The sequence below is a fragment of the Triticum dicoccoides genome, chromosome 7A, assembly GCF_002162155.2.
Source record: "Triticum dicoccoides isolate Atlit2015 ecotype Zavitan chromosome 7A, WEW_v2.0, whole genome shotgun sequence".
Classification (NCBI taxonomy): domain Eukaryota; kingdom Viridiplantae; phylum Streptophyta; class Magnoliopsida; order Poales; family Poaceae; genus Triticum; species Triticum dicoccoides.
In genome coordinates, this window is record NC_041392.1 from 248,353,719 (window position 1) to 248,371,589 (window position 17,871).

Genomic DNA, 17,871 nt, shown 5'->3' on the forward strand with positions numbered 1-17,871 from the left:
AGTGTTTGCATCATGTTTAAACTTTTGAAACTTGAACTGAGGAAATTTGGAAGCCTCAAAACCCTAAATAAAAGAAGGGCAAAAACCCTAAAATCTCATTCATTGTTCCAAAATGCTCCTCTTAAATGTTTGATAATTTTGGCAAAGGGTTCTGGTCCCAACCAAAATATTGAACATTTTTAAGGACTTAATCTTGGGACTTTGAATTTAAATCATTAGCTATTTGAATTTGAATTATATTCATATAACTAGAATATAATTTCAAATACCCCTGAAATATTTTATGAGCTTTTGGAAAAGTCCATCTAGCAAAATAAAAATATTCAGAGGAGTTTTTGGCATTGTTTGAATTATTTTAAATTCAAAACAGTGGCAAAATAAATTCAAAAAAATAAAACAGAGCACATACCTGGCCACTTACCTGGCCTTACCTGGTAGCCCACCAGCAGCCCAGTCCACCAGAGCCGGCCCAGCCCAACCTAGCGAGGGGCAGGTTTGTCTTCAACCCCTCGCCAGGAGGACAAGTCGTGGCAGAGCGCGCGTCGCCGGTCGCCACCTCCTGCTTCGATGTGTCCCAGCCGCCCCCGACCTCTCCAGTGCACCGTTGGAACGCCCTCGACCCCCTCGACCGCTATCCCTTCTCTCTGCTAGCTCTAGCTCTCTCCCTCTCTCGATTTGGAGCACCACCGAGAGCCACCGGAGGGCGCCGCCGTCGCATCCATAGCCACCGGCCACCCCTCGCCCTCCCGCTGAGCTCAGGAGCTCCGCCTCGACCCCCTCTTCCTCCCCACCGAGCCAAGCCCCTTAGGAAGCCCTGCATCGCCGGCTGCCTCGTCTTCTTCCTCCTCGGTCGCCGGAAGCCACACGTGCCGATTCGCCGCCGTCTCCGCCTCCCCGAGCTCGTCATCTACCTCATCCGAACCACCGTGAGCTCCTGCACGTTTTGCCCCTAACCCCGTGGCTTGCCGCTCACCGTAGCCGCCATTTCATAGCTGGCCGTAGCACGCCGTCGCCTGAGCTCGTCGCCGGCGTAGCTCCGGTGACCATTAGGTCACCCCGGCGCGCCTAACCTGCTCCCCGCATCGTGTAGTGCTCCGCTAGCCCATCGCCTCGCTTGTTAGCACACCGCAACGCTAACCCGCACCAGCCCCGAACTCCGGCAGCCGCCGCGGGTTCCACTCCGGCGAACTCCGGCCACCCCCGCACCTCCCGTTGGTCCCCCTAGATGCGCACGGGCACGTGCTATCCTCTGGTGCCCCTGGCGCGTCGATCCGTCGACTCTGGCGAGTTCCGAGCGAACTCCGCCGCGGTTCGAGGTCACCGCCGGCGAGACTCCGGCGAGATGACATGGCCCGTCATTAGCAGCTAACAGCCCCACTAACCAACCTCCTAGCTCACTGACACCTGGGCCCCACGCCCTAACTAACCTAGGTTTTATCTGTGTTTAGATTAAAATAACCCCCACGGGCCCACAGGTCAGTTTGACCTGGCCACGTCACATGTTGACCGACCCCACACGTCAGTATTGACTTGCTGACGTGTCTGTTGACCCGGCCCCACCTGTCATTGACACTAACCAGCCCCAGTCACTGACCAGTGGACCCCACTGGTCAGGTTTGACCCGGACCAGCCCCTGTTGACCTGCCGACGTCATGATGATGTCAGGCTGACGCAGTAATGTTTTCTGGATTTATTTTTATTCAGAAAATTCCAGAAAATAGTCTAAACTTCTAAAATTCATAGAAATTCAACCGTAACTCCAAATCAAACAAATTATATATGAAAAATGATCAGAAAAATCCAATCTATCCATCTGTACCATTTGCATGCATGTTAGAACACAATAACCTTGCTGTTTAGGTGAAACAAGTTAATGCACTAATATGACTTCATAAAATGGGTTTGCATTTGAATCTTTGGTTCAAATGGACTCATTTCAATCTGTTCTAGCTTGCATTAGCCCAAAACACATTCATATTGACATGTCATGATCATGCATCACATTGTGCATTGCATTGATTGTGTTTCTTCATTGTTTGCCGGTATTGTCCCCCCTCGATAGACGTGGTTCGACGATGAGTTCGATGACACCGATGAAGAGCTATACTATCTTCAGAAGTGCCAGGCAAGCAAAACCCCCTTGTTCATTTCGATAAAATCCCACTCTCTCGCTCCTGCTCTCTTTTACTGCATTAGGACAACAACGGTTCATCTGTTACTTGCTGCGGTAGCTGAACCTTTTATCCTCTGCATGACCTGTCATTGCCACAGTAAATAGATGAAACCCACTAGCATGAGTAGGAGTTGTTTGAGCCCTGATGTGCCTACTCATTCATGTTTGTTTGTCATGCCTGCTATTGCTTAGAGTTGAGTCAGGTCTGATTCATCGGGGATGAATCAGAGGTGTGTGAACATGTCCTATTGTGGAGAGCTAAGTGTGTGAACACGATTTGGTAAAGGTAGCGGTGAGAGGCCATGTAGGAGTACATGGTGGGTTGTCTCATTGCAGCCGTCCTCAGGAACTGAGTTCTGTGTTTGTGATCCATGAACAGTTACTACCACACATTGGGCTCCGGGCGCTCCAAGCTCTCTCGACTTATTAATCAACTCGATCTCTGTCCAGGAGTTGCAACTAGTTTCTGGTGTTTGTAGGTAGTGTTAGTAGTCTACCAAGTGGCACCCGGTACAGGTGGGCTTGGGACAGACTAGGCACAGTGGCACGGTGTACCAAGTGGCACCCGGATGGTGGGCTTGGGAACCTTGCACACATCGTTTGGGGCCGTGAGCGACACCCCGGCCGGATCTCCTTGCGGCTGGAACCCGAATAGGCGATAAACCTGGACGAGAGACTTGTGTGGTTAGTCAGGTCGTGGCCGACTCCCTCGCCAGGCTTCCGCTTGAAGGTTGCCGAGATACACGAGGTGTACATGGCGGTAAGTGGCGAAAGCGTGTGTGAAGAAGTACACCCCTGCAGGGTTAATATGATCTATTCGAATAGCCGTGTCCGCGGTAAAGGACTTCTGGGTTGCCTGTACAGTTCATAGACAAGTGAAAGTGGATACTCTAAAATACGCAAGATAAGCGTGAGTGCTATGGATGGCGTTCTCGTAGGGAGACGGGAGTGGATCCATAGTGGTGTATTGATATGGTGAATATGTGGACTCGTGTGCGCCACCTCAAAGAGTTACTTGCAGTCGTAGTTCAGGATAACCACCGAGTCAAAGCTCGCTTGCTGCAGTTAAACCCCACCACCCCCTTGTTGATAATGATGCATATGTAGATAGATCTGATGTAAGTCTTGCTGGGTACATTTGTACTCACGTTGCTTAATTTATGTTTTTGCAGAGAGACTTCAGTCTCGCTAGTAGTACCTCGTGGACTTCGACGTTTATCTTGTTACCTCAGCTACGATCTTGTGCCCTCGGCAGGATCTGGTAGATAGTCAGGCTTCTCAGCCTTTTTCATTTCTAGATGTCTGTACTCAGACATGTTAAGCTTCCGCATGTGATTTGACTTGTATGCTCTGATTGTTGGGTCATGAGACCCATGTTTGTAATATCTCGCTCCTTGGAGCCTATTGAATAAATACTTGAGTTGTAGAGTCATGTTGTGATGCCATGTTGTATTTGCACATATCGAGCATATTGTGTGTATGTTATTGAGATGCTTGGTATGTGTGGGATCTGACAACCTAGTTGTTTATCCTTGGTAGCCTCTCTTACCGGGAAATGTCTCCTAGTGTTTCCACTGAGCCATGGTAGCTTGCTACTGCTCCGGAACACTTAGGCTGGCCGGCATGTGTCCTTCTTCGTTCCTGTGTCTGTCCCTTCGGGGAAATGTCACGCGATGAATACCGGAGTCCTGTTAGCCCGCTACAGCCCGGTTCACCGGAGTCCTGCTATCCCAGTGCTACAGCCTGGATTCACTCGCTGATGACCGACACGTTCGATGTTGGGTCATGGATGCCTGTCCCTGTAAGTTTGTGCCACTTTGGGTTTACGACTAGCCATGTCAGCCCGGGCTCCTTATCATATGGATGCTAGCGACACTATCATATACGTGTGCCAAAAGACGCAAACGGTCCCGGGCAAAGGTAAGGCGACACCCGTGGGAATACCGTGCGTGAGGCCGCAAAGTGATATGAGGTGTTACATGCTAGATCGATGTGGCATTGAGTCGGGGTCCTGACACAAATCAAATCGATAGTTCGAAGAGACTTGCAAAGATATTAAATCATGCATATAAGAATTCAGAGGAGATTCAAATAATATTCATAGATAAGCTGATCATAAATCCACAATTCATTGGATCTCGGCAAACACACCGCAAAAGAGTATTACATCGAATAGATCTCCAAGAACATCGAGGAGAACATGGTATTGGGAATCAAAGAGAGAGAGAAAGCCATCTAGCTACTAGCTATGGACCCGTAGGTCTGTGGTAAACTACTCACGCTTCATCGAAGAGGGAATGGTGTTGATGTAGAAGCCGTCCGTGATCGAATCACCCTCCGGTAGGATGCCGAAAAAGGCCCCAAGATTGGATCTCACAGTTACAGAAGGTTGCGGCGATGGAAAAGTAGTTTCGTGGCTCTCTTGGAAGTTTTCAGGGTATAAGAGTATATATAGGAGGAAGATCTAGGTTAGGAGGCCACCAAGGGGCCCACAAGGTTGGGGGCCATGCCCTCCACCCTTGTGACCGCCTCGTGGCTATTCCAACCTGCACTCCAAGTCTCCTCAGTGTCTTCTGGTCCAAGAAAGATCATCGCGAAAGTTTTATTCCGTTTGGACTCCGTTTGGTATTCCTTTTCTGCGAAACTCTAAAACAAGGAAAAAACATAAACTGGCATTGGCTCTAGGTTAATAGGTTAGTCCCAAAAATCATATAAAACAGCATATTAATGCATATAAAACATCCAAAATAGATAATATAATAGCATGGAACAATCAAAAATTATAGATATGTTGGAGATGTATCAGCAAGCACCTTGTCGACCAGCGGGATGAAGTCAGCCATTGGACCTGAGGATGGCCGAAGAACGGGACACGAGAAAGTGGGGAGCTAAGTCAACCGGGGAAGGAAAGTAGAGGAAGAAGCATGGAGGAAACAAGAAGGATGCTTACAGTCGAGTTGACGGTGGCCGGAGACCCAACAGTTCCTACAATGCATAGGGTCTCGACAATGTTGAACGCGGTGGTCGAGGGCAAGGCAGCGGTAGCAGCGCATGGAGGGGCTGGTTATAAGGAGGATGCGGAGCTGCATGCATTGAAGGATAAGTGCGGGGGGAGGATGCATGTAGAGCCATGCACAAGGGCATGGGCGTAGGAGGCGTTAGTGGGGGATCGAGGCTTGCAGGGATTTGGCTAGGGGAGCAGGCACCGCAGAGGAGGCAGGCGCACACGTATGCCCTAAGGGGTGGTTGGTCAAATCCATGAGGGTCGGCGAGGGGAAAAGGCTTCCGAGATGGGAAGGAGAGGCTCACAGCGCGAGAGCCACGGGAGAGGCCTTTCTGGAGTCTCTAGGATGCCACGCGTGCGGCAGTCGATGGTCATGGGCCTCCGGTGAGAGAAACGAGGGCGGGCTCGCCTGGTAGCTACGTCAGGGTGAGGGTCGGCGGCAGGAGATTTGTAGGTATGTGGTTGGGTGCATGCGAGGGATCTCGGAAGGCCATCGAATTGGCTGGGCGGTGGGTTATAGGCGGAGGGATCAGGCAGCTGCATGGCTCGTGGGTGAATTTGTCGCACAGGGGCAGCGTTGATGCAGGGAGAGTGGCAGGATCCATGGCGCAAACGTCCAGCCTGGTCTCAGAATCCGCGGACCCACAAACCGAATCAGCAGGGGGCGAGAGTTGTCTGATAGGTTGGGAGGGCTGCGACGGCGAGAGGAGCAGGAGCACGCGCAACAGGAGATTGAGAGCGGACAAATGCAACATTTAAGGAGATCTCTCCATGGCAGCCATGGAGAGGGAAGAAGACAAAGTTGTCGGAGATTTGAATCCCAGAAAAAAGACGAGCCCGAGCCAACTGGAGGACCTATGTGAAACGACAGCCTAACCGGACCATCACTAATACCTCCGAGCGAGACAATAAATGCGGCGACATCCGCATTAGCCACTGTTAATGAAAATAAGCCCGCACCAAATGATCGAATAATTGGCATCTCGGATTGAGACCCTAACCAGAACTTGAGCAAAGAGAAAACAACTAAATCATCAAGACATTGAGAGGAGGGAAGCAGCTTGATCCAGATTGAAGTTGGAGAAACCAACCTCGAGTGTGGATCGAGCGGCGAGCATACCAGCGAGGAGAAGTTTTCCAGAGCGTACTGCAACAGAGCGTCACCGGGCGTCGATCCCAGACCATCAGGGAGGCCCGAGCATAGCACCGGCGGAGTTGAGGGAGATAGGAGCCCAAAGGCAGCATCCGGCTTCCGCAGGCCAGCGGGGAGGGGGTGAGCGGCCGCGACTGGCGAATTGTGTAGGGTGGCGACTTCCGGAGGTGGGCTGACTGGCAGCGCTGAAGGGGCCGGGTCGCCATTGGCGGTGGGAGAGGTAGATAGTGGTGGTGGGAAGGTGCATGAAGAGTTGTTTGCGTGGATTGAAGCAGACATTGTTTAGTGTCCGTCGTGGACAGAGTGAGCAGCGACGACAAGGGGACTACCGGCCGCAAGGCGGCGGCGGGGGGCGGGCGTGACCAGAACTACATCATGGCCAGACTCAGGATGGATCGAGGCTGGCAAGGCAGCCGCCGTAGCCAGAGCGAACTGCGGCGGATGGGACGCGCCCGGAGCTCCACTCTAGCTCACTTGCCTCTGTTCTCTCTCTGTCTCACGAGCGGTGCCTGTCAGCCAATAAACATTTATCTTTCAGCCTTGTGCATTAATAATGTTCAATATTAATTGACCAGCCTACTGGTAGTAGCTATGGTACTCTTACGATGTACGATGGCCGAGGCAGATCAGGAATTCAGGAGGGGGCATCCTCTACGCCGCCCCGGTGTGTGTTTATCAGGCATGCCGCTCATGTGTGTGGGCGTAGAACATAAGAGCATATAGAATCGGATTTGGTAAATCGGATCTCTCAAACACCCGTGGTCGCAATTGGGTGCGTCTGCGGGTCAGTGACCGGTCACATTTCAAATTTGCTTCTCTGCATTTGAGTCTCTCATATTTTATCAGGTCCATACAAGTCATGCAAAATAAACATATGTACTACGACACCCTAGTTACGATTCGTCGTCGGATATGTCCAGGATGTTAGTGGTGGGTGTCGGGTGGACGGGCGTGCACGAGGGCTCCGGCTCCTCCTCCTCCTCCTCATCATCATCATCATCATCATCATCATCCATGTACGTGAGAATCTCGTCGACTTCCGTGGCGTGCTCCACCTCAATCTCCTGCCAACACGGCATCTGGCTTCCACATCCGACTCCAAGCGAAGGGAATCGAGGATGGCCTGCTGCTTTGTTTGTAGTTTCGCGTCCCAGCATGCCCCACATCGTCCTCATGCTCCTCCTCTTCCTCAACCTACTCCTCCTTCGTATAACCGCATCCGGAGATAGCCCCGTGGCGATCCGGGCTTCGTGCCTTGCCCGGATCTGCTCAAGTAGTTGAAGTCGGCGCTCCAATGTAAGATATGGGTAGCTCCTTACCTGAGGGCATGGGGCATGGCTACTTGTAATGGCAAACGGCGAGTGGAAAGTGAGGGACGACGAGTGGAAAGTGGCGGCAGCGGCGAACTAGAAGGGGAAATGTGGACAGGTATGGTTTCGGTGTCGACAGTCGGCTTAAATAGCCGTGCTAGGCACTACGCGGCCCGCAGAAGCGGCCGCACGCAGGGCCATCGGTCCGACGGAGGAGATGAGCTAGGCACTACGTGGCCCGCAGGAGCAGGGCCACCGGGTTTCAAACTGTTTTCATGTGGGACCCTAGCATCGGTCTGACGTGGCGGACCGTTCGGGCGCGCCCGGACACTCCATATCCGCCTCATATTTGAGCTAGATTTTTTTAGGGGTATAACCAAGCTTTTATTCATCAAATTCCACAAGATGTGGGATACAAATTGAGTTATGGGGTTGACCCAACCATACATGGCACGAGAACGCTTGGCTAGTCTATGTGCTTCTAGATTATTCGCACGACCTTCAAAAACAAATTACAAAGAAAAGAAACTTGTTGTAGTCTAATCCCCTTGATGATAGCACCATAAGCTCCTAGACTTTCATTATGGATGACACTGACCACTTGCATTGCGTACGATGCAATCACGAACTAATCTAAGTGAAGGTCTGCTGCAAGCGCCATTCCTTCCCGACATGCTATTGCTTCTAGCGTTGCCGGATCATCCACTCCGCGGATGACCAATGTTGAACTCCCAAGGAAAGCACCTGTACTGTCCCTGCATACTGCGGCCGCTGTTCCTCGGCTTCCTCTTCGGCATCCAGCATCTACATTGATCTTGGCGTATCCCATTGGAGGAGGTTTTGGTCTCCTGTTTTGCGCTGGAACCCTTGGCTCCATTCTCTCTATTTCCTGCTTTCCTCCAATAATTTCGAGCTCATCTATATATCTGTCCATAAAAGTGACATGTGGACTCTAAAAAATTCCTTCGTGGATAGCTTTACGTCTTGCTGCCCAAATGGCCCAAAGTGTAACTGAGAGCCTCACGAATTCTGCATGTGATAACAGATCCATGAGTGTGAAAAGCCACTGTTTCGCCTTTGGTTCTGTTGTAGTTGCCATCTTCTGCGTCAATTCCTCATCTATGAGCGACCAAGTGCAGCGGGACATGGTACACTCCAGGAGGGAGTGCCTCCAAGAATCTGGGGCTCCACACATGCCACATAGATTAGAGTCTGCCATATGTCTTCGGGCTCGGACATCATTAGTTGGAATTGAGTGTTTTGATAGTCTTCATAAGAACATCCTCACGTTCCCAGACACTTGTATCTTCCATAAACTCTTCCAGGATCTTTCCTCACCCGCCATACTCGATGAACCTGACGTATTCTCTAGCTATGCTTCTTTTCTTGGTCTTGTTACAACAAGCATGCGATAGGCCGATCGAACTGAAAAGAGCTCATTCTTTTCATAGTGCCAGCTCCAAAAATCTGGTATATTACGCGTGCATGGAGGAATGCCTAGGATCACTTGAGCATCCATCGGCATGAACACGGACTCAATCTTCTGTGTTTCCCAACATTTGAGTTAGATACGAGGGGTTTCGGTCAGTCCGAACGTTAGGCCTGTTTAAGCAGCCCGCCTGGGTTGTATTTTCGTGACTGGGCCGTTCATCCAGACGTTTGAGGCGAATTTGGTGCAGCTGTTCCATTTCGAATCGGCCCGGCCCAAATAACACACGGATCAGCGTCAAGTCTCTGACCTTTCTGGGCTTTCATCCAAGCGCCCGCAGCTTCCCCCGCATCGCCCGCAGCTTCCAAACCCCAGGTCCTCCCAGCCGCCATGGCAGCCGCTCGTCCCGCTGCTCGCCGACCTGCAGCTGCTCGCGCGTGACCTGCGCCCTGACACAGGCTGCTATCGCGCGACCCTGTTTCGTCTGAGCCTCCGACGTCGTCTTGCCCCCCTGGAATCTGCGACGTGTGCAGGCGTCAGCGGCACGCCGTGGAGCAGAGCCCCCTCCCCCGGTTGGTCCTGAAGCTGGCGCGATTCCCGTTGCTTCGTTTTCGCCATGAACAACCACCTCCGCGCCGCATTAAGCGCAGCCCGGCTCCGGTGGGCTCCTGGTGCCCTCGACAAATCCTCCAGAGTGCCGCCGTGCTGTGCTGCCAGTTGGCGGCATGTACAAGGATCATTCCCGGCATCGGGTCGGGTTGCTCCGAGTGACCATCGGATTCAACGGCGGCTCTATTCAGCTGCTCCCCTCCACAGCGAGGGGGAAACCTTGGTGGATGAGGAGGAGGACGGGGTGGATCGGAAGATCAGGCAAATGGAGAGGAGGCGGGAGGTCCGCGCCGCGCAGAAGACGTTCATGGAGTACCTCCATGTCACGCGCGGCATGTGCTTCAGCGACGCCGAGCATATAAGCAAGCGCTCGCCTGTTTACCTGAGCAAGCTGCTGGAGGAGGTGAAGGATGCCCTGAAGGAGCCCCCGGAGGGGGGAACCGAGCTGGTCTTCAGGTCCAAGGTGAAGAAGAGGGACATGAAGGATGAAAGGGTCAGCAAGGCCCTGGTGCGGTTATTTCAATTCAATCCTGTCAACGAGTTTGAGCCCTTCTTGGAGAGCATTGGCCTCAGACCGAGCGAGTGCAGTGCGTTCTTGCCTCGGGATCTCATGTTTCTCACGGACGATGAGATGTTGCTCGGCAACTTCCGCCTGCTTTGCAATTACGGCATTGCGCGCAGGAAGATAGGGAGGATATACCGGGATGCTATGGAGGTCTTTAGTTTTGGCCATGGTGTGCTTGCATCTAAGCTGAAGGCCCTTGAGGAACTTGGGTTCAGTAGGACCAGTGTGATCAAGCTCGTAATTGCTACTCCTGTTGTATTGGTTCGTGACCCGAATGTGGAATTGAAGATCCTGGAGTGGCTAGACGACATTGGGATCCAGCGGGACTGGATTAGTCAGTTCTTATCTGCTAGGAAGTCTTATGATTGGAGAAAGATGGTTCGAGTTCCCCAGTTCTTCGTTAACTTGGGATTTACTAAGGAAGCTGTTGGTAAATTGGTCAGGCAAAATCCAGATTTCTTGCTGGATGGTTCAGGAAAGATGCTATTTACAGTGGTTCTCATGATGCTAAAAGCGGGATGTGGAAAAAAAGAGCTGTATGATCTTTTTATGGACTTCCCAAATGTGTCGGTCGAGGATTTCACAAGTAACCTACGGAGGGGAATGCTGTTCTTAGCTGAGATTGGCATAAGCCATGAGGATGTTAACAAGTTTGTTCTTTCTCATGGATTAATCCTTGGTTCTGCCCCATTGAAGATGCCAAACAGCATTGTTACAAATCTCAATGTGGGAAAGAGGCGCCTGCGCAAGATTATACTGGAGGACCCGAAACTGTTGATGAGTTACACATTAGGGTCAAAAGTCAGCCAGCTACCAAAAATTGACCCCTTTGAAGCATCATTCAATGAGAGAAAAAAATTCTTGAAAAGCATAGGATTTGTTGAAGGCTCTGAAGATATGAAGAAGGCACTCAAAACCTTCCGTGGCAAAGGTGACGAACTACAAGATCGGTACGAGTTCTTAGTGAACAATACTGGGTTGGACCCAAAAGATGTAGTAAACATGATCAAGCTGGCTCCACAGGTTCTGAACCAGAAGATTGATGTGCTCGAGTCAAAGATATCCTTCCTTATAAATCATTCAGGGTATACTCTGAGTGACATGGTTGCTTTCCCTGCTTGCCTGTCATTTACCGTGGAAAGAACCAAAGTCAGGATTTTCATGTACAATTGGCTGCTAGAAAGGGGGTTGGTTACATCCCGGCTGGCTTTAAGCACAATCCTAGCTTGCTCAGACAAATATTTCATGAGTTATTTTGTGAAAAAGCATCCCATGGGACCTGAAGTTTGGGAAAACTACAAGAGGGAAGTAGCTAAGGCCAAAAACATGCCTTGCAGTTGAGATCATTAGCACCCTCTCCTTTGATGAATTAACTTGTTTCACTGTCTACATTTGCTCACATAATGCTATTCTTTGATAATTTGCGGCACATCATCTGTCCTCATTTATAGTGTGGTCGTGTGGATGGTGTTTCTGCTCTGCTGCAGGAACTGGCTTGTTGCAGGCAGAAGATTTAGCAAACTATTGGACCATGTTTTTGAGAGTTTGGCATTTTAGAGTTTGATGATCAACTCGAGGAAAGCAAAAAAGAGTAATTGTTCCGTGCCCGGTGGTAGTGCTGAATCTATTTCACTTTTCCTGCCCACGTGGATATATCATAGATGCTTCAGTATGATATGGGCTAAATCTGAAAAACCCTACTGTCATGCACTCCCTCTGTAAAGAAATATAAGAGCTTAGTAGTGATCTAAACGCTCTTATATTTCTTTTATGGAGGGAGTATTTGATACTTTTAGCTTGTTATATCTTTGGAAATGGCTCACTGTCCTGGTAGGTGCTTTTGTGGTGCAACTGGTTCAAGGGAAGAAAAAGATTTGCTGCTTTCAGTTTGTTTCAGATTCGCGTCTACACATTTTTGTATATATAGAGAGATGGTGCTAGTATAGTTTTGGTGGTAAGCAGCGCAGCAGTGATCATGTATACCTCATTCCCAGTACATGTACCCCGACGCTGAAACATGATGAATGCATTTCATGGATGCACAAATATTTGTCCGTGCATTTGTTTTTCTTGTAGAATTCATGTTTGGAGAGTTTTTACGGTTGCACCATGTTGTACAACAAACATGTCTTTCTTTTCCACGCTAAATATATATTCCCACCGTTGCAAAATATAAGGTGTGTTAACTTTTAGAAAGCCGAACTTCTCTATGTTTGGCGTAGTTTATCATCGTGAGATATATTCTTATATTTTGCTTGCACCTTACATGTGGAATAGAGGGAGTAATGCATGTTTGGAATAGGCGGCGCCATTGGTTCTGTTGAGCAAAATCCCGAAGCCTTGATGCTTGTGGTATCTGAGCAGGCAGCAGCGAACTGAAACTGTTCAATCTTGTGTAGTCAAAGTCGTCAATCGCTGTGGAGGTGGGTGGATAGGAATAGGACTGCTGACTCACTGCCACTTGGAATTGGAAATCGCGGTGTAGTTTCCTCCTCCGTTGGACCACGCCGCTCATGATAATGCCCCGACAAGGGCACGGCCGGATGTCTGGAAGCCCGACCGCTCCTCGTGTCCTCGAGGACCCCTAATCAAAATTGGGTCTGTCTAGGACACATCTATATGTGACATAGTTATGTCACATCTAACCTGATAAGCACTATGTTTGTGGTCTATTTTTTTTGTCCCAGCTTTTTTTTTATTTCTTGTTGCTGCATAGTTATTTTTAGGAGGTTAGATGTGACATCATTAAAAACATCTAGATGTGAATTAGACAAACTGATCAAAATTACCCCCTTCCTACGTCCCGTCACAGCGGGGGACATTTTAGAACCTGACTGAGGATGACCAATCAGGTACAGTATGTTCAGCACACGCGCCGACAGCAAAGAAAACTGAAGCAATGGAACTATTCCTTCCATTTATTCCCCCTTGACCAGTTAATCTTACAAAATTCTTCCATCAAAAAATACATCCTTCTAACGCTGACCGACGTAAACTACTGCCTCGTCGTCGCGGCGACACCTAGATTCATCGGAGTTCCTTAGGTTCGTACGTACAGTGCCTTAATTAGTTACATGATGGACTCGAATGGGATGATCCAATGGAACCTATATGTACATATGGAGCAGCGCAGGAGCACCGGTGGACAAGATGGTGGGCGAGGCACCTCGCTTGCTGTTATCACCAGGCAGGCCATCGACTGCTGAGCTAGAGAGAGGGGTTGGGCAGGAACAGATGGCCTGTGGCTACATCTCGCTGAGCAAGTTGCTGATCTTGCGGAGCTCGGTCAGAGCCGCAGTCGCCGTCACCTGTCCTTTGCCGCCCAGGAGGTTGTTCGAGAAGTTCTCCATCGGCCCGGGCTGGCTGCGATCTTGCTGAAACGCTGACTCGATCACCTATAATTACATTGCAACCATTGTTAGTGATGCATAGATAGGCATGATCCGTTGTTAGTGATGCATACATAGATAGGAATGATCCAAATTACACCATACATGCATGTTTGGCAAATAAAGATACAGAAGAATTGTGTTTTTTCAGGCAAGTATTTCTTTTGGCACACACTTCACTAATGACTTCAGAACGCAAGCCAAGCAATTCTACCAAGTGGTAAGACACAAACATTTGATGTAGAAAATTATGCAAATACTTTTATCAGGATAGAGACTACCAAAAAGTACCACACAAGGCAATAAATGATGTTGCATATGATATACCTGGATATTCTCGAGCATGCTTTGTCCAAGATTCTTAAATGTGCCCATCACCTTCTTATCACCAGCAGCCAACTTCACGTTACCACGCGGGTTATTCGAATTCCCTTCGGAGCAGGATGGGTCAACAGCATCTTTAGCATCTGATTTCTCACCGCTACCCTTCTCGATGTTGCCTTCACCTGAGGGTCTCCCTAGCTTCAACAGCCACTGAAATTTACTGATAAATGGCTTCCTTTCATTAGGAACCACAGTTTTTTCAGAGGATCCATCTGGATCTGCAGTTTTATTAGAAGTTTCTGCTTCTGAATCTTGAACACTACTGCCGTCATGATTACAGCTGGATGACTCATCTTGCAGTATTTCATCCCTGTCATTGTCACCACCATACGAAATTGAAATGACACTACTTCTCTCAGAATCGTTATCTTGAATGTTCTCATGCTCATTACCAGCAACGGCTGCATAGAACACTGGAGAGTTCTCACCGCTAGAAGAACAAGCTTCTGTTGCACATTGTGTCCTTTGTGTTGCGCTCTCATCAGCTGGCACAGCCAGCGGATTTTCTAGAGGGCTGAGTTTAGCCAGGCACGGTGGGCTTGCAGTTACACTTTCAGCAGCTGCTCTTGGTTGCAAAGGCTCTGCGGGACTCACTGGAGGCTCCTTGTGAATTGCGACGATAGGGAATTCATCTTCTTGAATTTTCCCTGCAATTTCATGAGACCTCCCCGCACTATCTGGTAAAATATCCAGAAGGCATCGCCTTGCTGAATTCCGAGCATCACTTTTCACACTGATTGCTTTCACTGGAGAAGGATCTGACTCTGTCCTACACAAACCAAGCTTCTGCCTTAAGGATTTCTTTATTTCTCTGCTGAAAGAATGACCCTTCTCAGTCTCCTTGGGAGATGTCCCATCAGTGTGCAAATTTCTCCACTGCTTTTCCCAGTAACTCTCGGATAAAGGATGCAATGGAGTTCTCGGAGGAGTTGAAATAGAGATAATACTGTTAACTCTGTCATACTCGCCGATATCCCTATTTAATAGGACAGATGGGGATGAAGTGTTCGCATCAATGGCAGTAGACTGCAGGGACTGGGCCTTCTCAATTAGCTTCTGCACATCAACATTCGTCGGGTAATTCAATAATCTCTGGAGACAAGAGACATCAGTCTCGGTAGCCAACAGAGACGATCTAACATGAAGAAGCATAGAGACTGCCATAGCTGCAATGAATGCCCCTCTATCTGAACACAAGATCCGAAAGCTATATTCCTCATCACTATTTAGCAGCATACTATTGGAACAGGCGAAGACTTTGTCCCATACTACTAAGAGATCACTGAGGCCGAATTCTCGTCCAAACAAGACCCTCAGCCAACGAAGTGCAAACCACTGAGGTTCCACTTTCAGCTCAATGAAATGGTTATGAAGAGATGGCTCAACAATGGAAAGCAAATGATACAATGCTGAGGAGGCTTCAATAGCAGGCGGTAGACTTGAGCTAGATCCAACACTGGATGGAGAGTAAAATTCTGCCATGCGAACCACTCCACCGCCCCCATCCATCAAACCATCAAAAATGGCATAGGCATCATGCTCCATGAATCTTTCAGATAATACAATGCCTAGTTCACCTTCAGCTCCATATGCATCACTAAGTAAAATTATTTCTTTTGTATCTGAGTCAAGCTCATCAAGACTGTTAGCTCTGGAAGCACTTTCAGAATCATTTTCATTGTCAGTTCCTGAATGCCACTTTGGGTCCTTTCTAGGTTTATAACTAAAAACCATATCAGTATCTGGGAAAGGTACTCCAACAAAATCATCATTGAAGCAGTCTTCATGGAGTTTTCGTATTTGCGATAGTTTATCAATGTCGACCTGAAGAACATACACAAGTGGAGCCAATAGCTCATGCATTCCTGTGACAAGATGAGCCATATGTCAATGCATATTCAGCAATTAAACAAGAAGATATAAATGAAAAGATATACTGAAGTGGCCATGCTACTTAGTCAAATACTTGATGTAAGATACTTTGGTGCTACCCGGCATTGCTATTAAGAGATCTCAGAGCTAATTAATATGCTTTAACAATGCCATCTTAAGATATTTATACTCTTGTTTTATAAAATGGTAACTTTTACCGTGCAAAGATTAACAGCCCTAGATGATTTTAGACCCATGAACTAATTAATATGCTTTAACAATGCCATCTTAAGATATTTATACTCTTGTTTTATAAAATGGTAACTTTTACCATGCAAAGATTAACAGCCCTAGATGATTTTAGACCCATGAAGTTCTCAGTTGAAAGGAGAAAGCAAACCAGATTCCTTGCAATAACTTGAGAACTTTGTTTCTTCTACATGCGGAAGGAGTTTCTTACCTTGGCGGTAACCATACTCTGGATGCTGAAGACACCACATTAACAGTATCCTACGCAGCATGGCCTGGCAAGTAGGTGTTTGGAAGTAACTACCATCTTCGGGATACAAGCGAGACAAATCTTGGTCCACAGTCTTCTCCAACTCTGCCCCTCTGAAAAACCGACCCCAGCTACTCTCTGCAGAAAGAAGTTAAATAAAAATATCAAGATGGAAACTTGGAATCAGAGCTGTCGCACAAAGTGTCAAGCAACACCTGGAGGCTTTTGTTACATAACATCATAGAAAAAAGTATACATTTTTGTGTGAGCAAACTATTCACACTCTGAATAATAGGTTTCATCCCGCCTCTTAGGCACTAGCATAGCTAAAACACCAGTAATTATACCAGTAGAAAAGAGCCCTAATAAATAATTATGAACAATAATAAATTAATAAAAAGAGTACACATTTATATATCTTAATGTGTTAAATAACACTTGTCAAGCACCGCTCATCATTTAATAAATGAAGTGCGTCACAACCCATGGAAATTCAGGAAAACACTTTGCAGTGCAAATCTGTGATGGTAAGTGATCACGCAAGTGTTTGCGGTAGATAACAAGTCATCCATGTTCAAAGATATCATCCTTGTAATTTGTTTACCATGTAATCATCACAATTCACAAGATAATGTTTAGGATCAAATACCTGGGTTCTGAGAGAGCGGGTTGTCCACGATGAGGTTAGATGATCTAGCCTCCTCCTTTGGAAGATGAGGGTCTACCAGAACACGGCGCCTCAAACTAACATACCTACAACAAACATGAATCAAATTTAACATGTCATTCTTAGGTAGAAAGAAATAGCAAGGAGCAAAATTCATTTGCCCCAATCACTTATAGATCAGTAACAGCACCAATCTCTCTCGCCGAAATTTCATCTCATGAAACAAACATGGCATGTGGCCATGTGCACGATAACACCGACAGAACCAGAAATCTAGCAATCGACGAGCTATATTCATACGACCACAACCAAATCAGATGCATTAGCAGCCGGTGATTGCATTAATTTGCTAACAAACACAACCATCTGGACGAAATCAACGCCTGACCGCGCAAGAATCAAATGAAAGCATAACAAGAACGAGCCAGGTAAGCAGGAAAAACAGAGCAGAGCAGATTCCTGCCGCAAAAGGACAAAACACCAGCAAACACCCGGGAACAAGGATGGCGGGCTCACCTCCGCCGCGAATCGGCGGCAGCGCGGCGGAGCTCCTCGACGGAGGCCTCCGGCGACGCCGGCAGGATGCCGAGATCGACCCGCCACCGGACGCTGCGTAGACTCGAGAACCGCCGCCGCCTCTCCTCCTCCGCCATGGCCGGGCCCCTTCAGTCGCAGGCGAATTGGACTCCTCGAATTAACAACAACCCACAACGGAAGCCAAGAAACGTGGCCAAAACGCTATATATGGCTTTGTTTATCTGTAGCAAAGTGGAAACCAAGAAAAGGAGGATCTTTCCGGGGACGAGGATTAGGTTTT

General features: G+C 48.4%; 2 protein-coding genes across 2 annotated transcripts; one reads left to right on the plus strand and one right to left on the minus strand.

The window, feature by feature from the left end:
- Window positions 1-9,412: 9,412 nt before the first annotated feature.
- LOC119332256 (transcription termination factor MTEF18, mitochondrial-like) lies at window positions 9,413-11,672 on the plus strand. The gene has a single exon (XM_037605442.1). It carries the CDS (start codon window positions 9,686-9,688, stop codon window positions 11,582-11,584), a length of 1,899 nt encoding a protein of 632 aa, XP_037461339.1. The 5' UTR covers window positions 9,413-9,685; the 3' UTR covers window positions 11,585-11,672.
- Window positions 11,673-13,135: 1,463 nt separating this feature from the next.
- Window positions 13,136-17,865, minus strand: LOC119329383. Its single transcript, XM_037602419.1, has 5 exons — window positions 17,571-17,865; window positions 17,037-17,140; window positions 16,349-16,525; window positions 13,960-15,881; window positions 13,136-13,638 (listed from the first exon to the last, which is right to left on the minus strand). The coding sequence occupies exons 1-5, from the start codon at window positions 17,705-17,707 to the stop codon at window positions 13,489-13,491; spliced, it is 2,490 nt and encodes an 829-aa protein (XP_037458316.1). The 5' UTR covers window positions 17,708-17,865; the 3' UTR covers window positions 13,136-13,488.
- Window positions 17,866-17,871: the final 6 nt, after the last annotated feature.